The 8,588-nt window shown below is 54.9% G+C and overlaps 1 protein-coding gene across 1 annotated transcript; it reads right to left on the bottom strand.

The window, feature by feature from the left end:
- Nucleotides 1-2,773: 2,773 nt before the first annotated feature.
- CHST14 (carbohydrate sulfotransferase 14) lies at nucleotides 2,774-4,169 on the bottom strand. Its single transcript, XM_063091980.1, has one exon. The coding sequence runs from the start codon at nucleotides 4,167-4,169 to the stop codon at nucleotides 3,039-3,041; it is 1,131 nt and encodes a 376-aa protein (XP_062948050.1). The 3' UTR covers nucleotides 2,774-3,038.
- Between the last annotated feature and the right edge of the window lie 4,419 nt (nucleotides 4,170-8,588).

Here is an 8,588-nt window from a genome sequence, read left to right on the forward strand (position 1 = left end):
GCCTCCACCCCTAGCACCCCAGAGCCCACAGCACCCTCCAGTGCTGGCCTGAGTGCCCAGTATAAGGCAGATCCCTTTAGGGCCAGCTGGATCCCACAACTCTCTACCACCTACTTGGCGACTTCTTTTAAGAAGTCCATTTTCTTGAAAGGAAGGGTAAATGACAAAATAAGTTCCTCAGGGGCTGACTGGAGGGAAAAAATGACCCAGAAGGGGGCAGTTTGTCTTAACAGTCCCTCTTCTCTCTTCTTACCCCAAACCCTCCTCCCCACACCGCTGGTGTCCAGCTCTGGCTGTCAGGATGCCCTATGGCCCAGCACCCCTCTTCTGCCTGGGAGGAGAAAAGCCAATACACTAACTACATCAAGGGCCTTCATTCGTCCCCCATTCCTCTGGTAGTGGGACTGGCAGAAGTCAGTCGGGCTGAACTGGATTCTTTGCAAATCAAGGAATGAAAAAACTGAGGAAGGAGAATGTCTGCAAACACCCCTAACTACAACCCACCTACCCTTCATCTAATGGCACCTTCCTCTCTCTCTCCATTCACCTTCTTCTCTCTACCCCCACCTTTCACACTCTCTCCCTCTCTCTTTCTTTTCCTCCCTCCCTCCTGTTTGGAAGGCACAGACCTGGGTTGGACACTTTGGGTGGGTTACTTACCCTCTTTGTGCTAGTTTCCATGTCTGTAAAACAGGATAACACCTATGGCATTGGGCTGTCGTGAGGATTAAGCGAGATGAGGTAAATACAACAGCTGGGCCCAGCATGCTCTGGGTTCTCTGGCTTCCACGCTGCAGGCCCTTGTAAGGGGGACCGATCAGCTGCTGTGTGTCTGGAGTGCATTAGCTGCTATAGGGCTGGAGCTGCTGCAGGTCCCGGGCAAGGAGGAAGAAGCCAGGGGAGCGATGGGGGTGGGGGACGCCTGAGGGGTGGAAAGCTCAGAGAAGGACTGACTCATTGGTAGAGGAAGTGAACCGAGGGGTCAACAGGACTCTGTCCAGATGCAGCTCAGTCTCTAGGCTGGGCTGGACACAGTGTCCTGACTTCCCTGTCCCTGCGGACCTCTGAAGGACCAGGTATTCAACAAGCATCTTAAAGAACATCTGTCGAGCCAGGTGCTGGGATGGGTCCTTTTACTCATTTGGTCTTCATTGGACCCCCAGCAGTCTACACAGATAGATGTTATTATTTCCATGATAAAGTGGAGAAAACGGGGGCTCAGAGAGGAAGTCAGGCAGCTGCTGAGGAGTAGAGCTGGGACTTGATCAGTTTAGGTGATCCCCAGAGCCACTGAGACCTGAAAGGAGGGCATGTAACTTAGAAAGGGGATCAGTAAGGCCTCCTGGAAGCAACATGACCTGGTGAATCATGACAGAGAACCATGAATGCCCACAGGAGTCCCTGCCCCAAATTTGGTAAATGGGATTAGTTTTCCTCTCCAAAGTCAGGCCAATAGCAAGGGTAGGTACAAGTGGCACCTGCAAAGGGGTCCTCCCCACCTCCCTCCCTCACTCCCTTGGGCCCCATCTCTCACTGCAGCCTCAGGTACCTAAAGTACAGAAGTTCCCACTGGGGGTGTACGAAATAAGACAGGGAAGAGCCAGCTCTGGCCTCGCAACTCTCCCATGGACACAGCAGGCCCAGCCTCCTGTTCTGCATCACCTCTTGGGCCTGGGATCTCTGGAAAGCACTGAGGGAACAGGCCACACTGTATTCCTTCCACAAAGTCCACAACTTTCTTTGGACCTAAGTCAGCGAGGGCCTGCCCCTCGTTCAAACTCCTTGCCTTCCCTCCTTGTAATTCTCAATGTCAGGAATAAACTCACTTTGCTCACAGAATGATCCCCTTTTTCATTTGAAAATGCTCTGAGTGGCACATCACTCAAGTGTTCCTCCCTAACAGGAGCAGGGCCTAGGTCTCCTACCCACCCTCTTCTTCAGGAAATCATTTCTGGAGGTAAGTTCTGGACCTGGGGCCATTCCTAAATGGGCTTGCCCTTTGGCCACATCCCAGAAGTTGTCTGTGACAGGACATGGCCTATTAGAAGCCCCTAAAGGTGTCATGGTGTGGGAATAGCCTACTGGACTGGCCTAAGTAAGTTACATCTTGTCTTACTTTCTCTACCTGCAAGCTCCCTCTCCTGACCTGGGGACACAGACACCTAGGAGACTTTCTGGACCCACAGGAGTCACAGGGGGAATCACAGAGATGCTCACTTTGTACACAAAACAGCTTTATTAAAAATTCAGCTATTAGGTAAATAAAGCCCTTGCTAGGGTTCTATCCAAAAAGTACAAATTTTAAATAAATGCATCAGAAAAGTGGCAGCCAGATACACCAGTCATGGTAGCAACCTGGAAGGTCTTGTGTGGAGGGATGGAGGATTAGGGAGGGGGTCCCTAGAGCCCTAGGAAGAGGCTGGGCACAGGGGTCTTTGGATGCCTGCAGGACTGGGTCCTGGAGCTACTAGGCCCTGCTTCAGTTTTCCTTTCCTTGGAAAAATCGAAAGAACCTGGCAGGTGTAGAAAATTCTGAGTCTAGAGGAGAAAGGCACAAAAGTCATTTATAAGGCACGACTGCTCACTTCAGTCCTGAGGTACATGGGTGGATGCTTGGGGGATCAGAGCCACAGGGGCCTCAGCTCTGGTCATGCTCCTGGCTGGTGCCCCCTTGATTTGGGCCACAGATTAAATTAAGGTGGGCCAAGTGGACTGCACAATCCCTGCAGCCAGTCTTCAGATCACATGTGTTACTTCACTAGCAAATGGGTCTGGCCCTGCCAGGGCAAGAAGGATCACACTAGCCCCCAAGAGATTCCCCCCAATGGAAAGCAGCAAGCCTCCTGTCTAGCCCTGTCCTCTGAGCCACTGTGGGAACCCATCTGGGACGAGGAATTTCTGAGGGCAGTCCCTGCCATCCGAACATGTGGAGAAGCCTCAAGCCCCAGAGCCAGAGTTTCCCTGAATGGTAGGCAGAAGCACAGGAAGCTGGCATTATAGAATCTAGTCCCCAATAGTTGCTGGCCCCACACTCATGGTCACTGGTGACAGGCCTCCCTGGTGACATTAGGCAGTGGGTAGGCAAAGAGGGAGAAGTCCAGGATATACTTAGGCAGCACATCCTGCAGCAGGGCCTGTGGGGCACTGCACAGGTGGTAGTGCAGGCTTTCGGGGCTGGCTGGCCGGTACCAGGCCTGGCGAGTTGGGAACCGGACATGGGGTGGTGCCCGCACCCACTCCAGCACCTGATTGGCATCAGCCTCCAGCCTTTCATAGGAGCCCACAAAGTCATAGCGCACTGCACAAGGCTGGCACAAGTGGTACACCGGCATCCAATGCTCATTCATATGCTCAGGGTCCTCGTCCACCAGGTACCTCAGGAACTCAGGGAAGGTGACATCATCCCCTGCAGGGCTGGGCCCAGCTGCAGGCCTGTACCTCCTCACGATCTCAGCCCCATAGCGCTGCTGATACTCTCGGATCTCACCAAACTTGTTGCGGTAAGCAGAAAGGAGGCGTTCCAAGGGGTCCCGCACAAACAGGAACTTGAAGTAGTGCTGCAGGCGGTAGCGAATCTCCTCAGGCCGCAGGTCTGCCAGAAACACCAGATCACTGCGGTGGTCCATCTTGAGACGGACGTCCACGCTGTCCAGAACACCCGCCAGCACCTTCAGCACCCGCTTCCAGTTAGAGCAGGCCACCTTGGGGACGTAGCAGTAGAGGAAACGGTAGCGGTCACTTACAAGGATGTGGCGCAGCAGGGTGCGTCGCTGCCCCACCGGCAAGTCCCAGGGGTCCCTGGGCATGCCCGGTTGCCCGCATACCGCCCGCAAGGTCCGGTTCCGGACGTCCTGCCGCACTTGCAAGTCCGAGTCCCCAGCATCCAGGGACAGCCCTCCAGGCTTGGGGACTGCCCCGCGCCAGGCCGCGCCCTCGCGACTGGGAGGGTGCCGGGGAAGGGGCTTCATCTCGGCCAGGATGCCCCGCTCGATCATGAGCAGCAGACCGCTGGAGGCCACGATCACCGCGAACATCAGCATGGACGGCAGCAGCAGGGGCGGCCCCCCCAGCCCGGCCCGGGCCCTGCCTAGTGGGGCCCTTCTCAGTGCCCGGCCCAGGGGCTCGGCGCCATTTGGGGTCGCCAGCGGGGTCAGCGGGCGGGGGAACATGGTGCTCCCGCGGTAGGGGCCTGCGCGGGCCCGGGGTGAGGGCTGCCTGGGAGGCGGGCGCGGGTTCGAGCAGGGGGCGGGAGGGGAGTTTGGGCCGGCAGAGCCGGGAACGGGTCGGGGCGGGGAGGGCTGGCCGCGGCCCCGGTTCGCGCGAGGGTGGCCAGCTCCTGCCCTGCGGCGCCGGAGCAGGCGGCGGGCGGCGGGCGGGAGCGGCGAGGGACCCGGGCCGGATGTCCCGCCCGGCTGCTCTCCGCCCCCGGCCCCGCAGTGACACAGGCGCGGAGGCGGGCCCACGCCAGGGGCGGGGAGAGAGGCGGGCACCCCTGGAGCAGGCCCAGGAGGGCGCACGCGGACCCCTACCTGGGGTGGACGCCTGAGCCAAGGCCACTCAGTCCCCCAGGCTCAGGGATAAAAGCTGCTAAGACTCCGAAGGTGGAAAAGATCCAGGCCGGGGCCCCCTCTTGTGCAGCGCGTGCCCTCGGGGAGCTGGGCGGATAGGACACGCACCCACCACCCCGCTGCATACTCCTGGCAGAGCCCTGCCTCCAACAGCAGGTCTGGAGGCAGGGAGGCCCGCAGTGCTCTCCACGAGTCCAAACATGTAGGAGGCCCGTCTTTCTAAGCTGGTAGCAGAGAGCCCAGGGTGTTCCTCCTCCAGCCCTTACCCTTCTCAACCTGGCGGGTCTTAGCCACTGGAACAAGACCGACAGGCACTGACCAATCTCCACGGTGACCCTTGGATTTAGCAATACCTAGGGACTCCAGTGCTTATCCACTTGGTAATGCTGAAATGTCTGGAAATAGAATGTTCCCTCCTCTGCCTTCCCTCCCCTAGGCCTGAAGCAGTGGGATAACTGGGACAGGGGAGGGGCTGATGACAAGTTGGTGCCTCAGGACCACTGGTGTGGCCCGCACACATTTTGCTGCATGAGGAGCTGAAGGCACAGAGCAGCAGGAAAAAGGCAAGCAGCGTCCTAGCCTGGGGTCAAATGTGTGCACAACGGCACCAGGCTGGCCATGAGGGGTAGAGGGAGATCCAGCAGTGCTTTGGACTTCAGTAGGCAGCTGTCACCTATCTGAACTGGGAGCCCAGCTAAGTATCTAGTCTTCACTGTGCAACGTGTGGGGAGCCAGCTAGGTTCTGAAGCAGAGCAGCAATATGATTAGAGCCCAGGTGCACTGAGGGAGGCACTTGCTAAGTGTATTATCTCTTTCACTTGTCACAGCCACCCTGGCAGGTAGGTACTATGGGTATTCCCACTGTGCAACTGAAGCAACAAAGAGGCTCAGGAAACTGAGACTCCGTATGGGTTGGTCTGACTCTACAAACTAAATTCCTAACCACGATCATTCAGAGATTAATGGAGCACAACACTGATTGAATGGGAGGTAACAGCTGACCCCAGGACAAGCTGAACTGAGGGGGTGAAGGAAAAGCAACAGATGATGCCAGTGGGAGAATGGAGCTACCATTGATCAGATGAATTCAGAAAGATGAGGGGCTTCTAAGGGATTAGATGAAGCTAAAGGGCTCATTGATGGCCCCGTACTCCCAGCAACGTGAGAGCACACAGAATGAGCCAGGGGGAAGGAATAGGAAGCCTGGTAGCCTTGCAGCTCCCCACATTCCAGTCTGAACACTGAGGTGCATCCTCAGGCCACCACGTACCCATTCGCCACTTTAGAAGTTTGCGTAAAGGTTTCCTTTCACCACACTTCTCCTTGATTCCAACAGCATTAAAAGTCTAGATTTGTGGTGGTGAAATTATTTTCTACAGAAATTAATTTAAAAAAAATCCTTTATACTAGGAGAGAAAGAAAAAAAAAAAGATCTTTGAAAAAGTTTTTGACAATTTGGCCAAATGTGCTCATTGCTGTTTGAGGGCAGTTTTCTGTGTTAGCAGTCAGGGTGAGGCAGTCTTACTTACTCTGGGGGATTTCTTGGGCAAGATACTTATCTCCACACCAGTTTCCTGTCTGTAAAATGAGGATAGGCTACCACCCATCTCAAGGGACTCTTTCTTGTGGGCAGTACACTGATGGTTATGCTGTAGCAAGTCCATGGTGTTGTCTATGCCTCTAATAACCTCCGTGGATATGGACCTGCCCCCATGCCAAAATGTCCTTACCAAAATGCAGAAGAGACACCATGCTCTGCCACCTACGACTCCCACGGCCTTAAAGCTTCCCCATGTTGAGCATGGTCAATATGGCTTTTGGTACTGGGGCTGGGCTGATGCAGGGATCCAGCTAGTCATAAACCGTTGGCCCCATGATGTGGCCTTCATTCCCTCAGGAAGCAAGGAGTGCCAGCTGCAAGATACTGAGGCCCTAGGACAGTTTCTGACGGCCAGTCCCCCAAGGTGATGAAGTGGTATCTTCACTATGCACCTGCTAGGAACCAGTTCCCAGGTCACTGGTCTGTGAGGGCTGGCAACCCAAGGATTTCACACAGACCCAGGCAGGCGGCTGTGGTCAGCATGATGTCAAGAAAGCAACTCTGAGTTCTCATTCCCTCTGTCTCCTCTCTTCATTCTCCTTTCCCCCTACTTTCCTGCCCTCTTTGTTTACTGGCCTCAGTAGGCACCTGTGTGCAAGGGTTAAGAGGGACCCCTGAAATAAGAATGGAGAATCTCTCCACACCCACACACCAAAAGATGACAGGACACATAGAAAATGATCCTTTTCTAAATCAATACAACTTCTCAAATTTATTTTTTTTCTTAAAGTACTTCTAATCTCTGTCAAAAGAGAGGTGAGAAAAGGTCCTCCCTCCCTTGTAAACACTGAAATACAGATCTGGGAAACCAGGATCGACACACACAAAAAGTGCATTTTACAAAATACCAACTAAAATATATTTTACATGGATTATGCTTCCATTGAATTACTACCAGCTGCATTTTCAGGTTCGAAAAAATATTTCCACATCTAAGAGATTTCAAAAGCATTTAAGTTCTGGGCAGCAGACCCTGCCTCCCAGGAGGAAAGGCCTTGGTCTCCTCTCCTGTTGGCTGAGGCTGGCTCCTGGGCAGCAGGGGCCCAGAACCCTGGGAACGAGCAGGCTCCAAGGCTGGCTCTCCAGAGCCCCCACTGCTACTCTGACAAACTCTCCTACTGCCCCACCCTCCCAGACTGATGCTTTCCTCCAAACAGCTTATTCAATACAAGGAGACCCAAGTCCCTTCCCTTCAGGTTTGGGATCAGGCTTCCCAAGCCTAAATTCACTTCTGAAGCCTCCAGGCCACACTCAAGCCTAATGACCAATCAGGAGCAACCCATCTTCCAAGGGACAGGACAGGGCCTGGGGGCTGCCCTCTGGATTCACTTCCATCTTGCACTATAGCCCCTGCTGGACTGTCCTCACACAGTGCCACCTCCTTAGCCTGCTGAGTCTGTCTGCTTCTCCCTGTGGGGGAGGACCCAGTACTGCAGGACCCTTGGCTCCTATCCCCAGGGGTATGCCCTGGTGGAAGTGCTCAGCTAGCAGGTCGCCAGTGCCAGGCCCAAGCCACGCTGCACTACACTTCCTCTCCCCACCATGCTCCTCTTTGGTACAAATAGAGAATAACCAGGCCACTCTAACCCCCCCCACCAAGAGCCTCAGGGCCAGGGCCAGGGCTAGGGCCTAGTGCAGGCAATGACGACAGGGGGCTGAGCCTCTTACTCTACTCTGGGGAGCAGCATGAGGTGAGAACAGGGCCTCTGGGCAGGAACAAACTGAAAATGCAGGTCCTTAGCTCCTAGAGTGAGTGGCTGCAGCTCAGCAGGTCTGTGGATTGATACAGTGTTGATTCTTGCTGGGATGTAAATTAGTGCAATCTACAAAAGACTAGGGTCACGGGTGGCAGGGCAAGGGGAGCCACAGCACTCCTTTGGTTTGATTTCAGGTGGGTGTGGCTTGAAGAGTCATGTGTGAAGTTCTGCAAGAGGTTTCCCAGAACCTCCAAGTGTAAGGCAAGAGGAAAAATCGTCAACAAATCAGGTAGCAATTTTCCTTGCCCCCTGCCCCCCACCCTCTCCCAGCACCCATCTGCCCTCCCTGATGTGAAAAACCCCATACTGATCAGTTTGCTTTCTGGGAAGCCAGACTTGCTGGTGCCAGGAGGCAGACAGAAGGCTGACTCCCACAAATGGGCCACACCCATGACTGTAATGGCCGGGTCAACTTGTCCCGGCACCAGTGGCTACTGCAGGGGCAAAGGAGGAAAGCCAGGGAAAGGCCCCAAGTTCAGGATGAGGAAGTCAATGCTCTGGAAGCCAGACTCTGGCTCTTTCTACCTCAAAGGAACAAGCTCAGAGCTATGCTAGAATCTGGGAGAGCCTGGTCCCAGGCTGACAGGAGTCACAGTGGGTGAGGTAAAGCTGGCTCCCTTTCCCCTTTGGAGGGCCAGGCGGGTGGCTACAAGAAGGGCCTGT

Source organism: Cynocephalus volans, chromosome 3 (genome assembly GCF_027409185.1).
Source record: "Cynocephalus volans isolate mCynVol1 chromosome 3, mCynVol1.pri, whole genome shotgun sequence".
In the NCBI taxonomy this organism is placed as follows: Eukaryota; Metazoa; Chordata; class Mammalia; order Dermoptera; family Cynocephalidae; genus Cynocephalus; species Cynocephalus volans.

Bases quoted from the DNA above. Each gene is read 5' to 3' on its own strand.
- CHST14 (XM_063091980.1), bottom strand. From the start codon at position 4,169: ATGTTCCCCCGCCCGCTGACCCCGCTGGCGACCCCAAATGGCGCCGAG.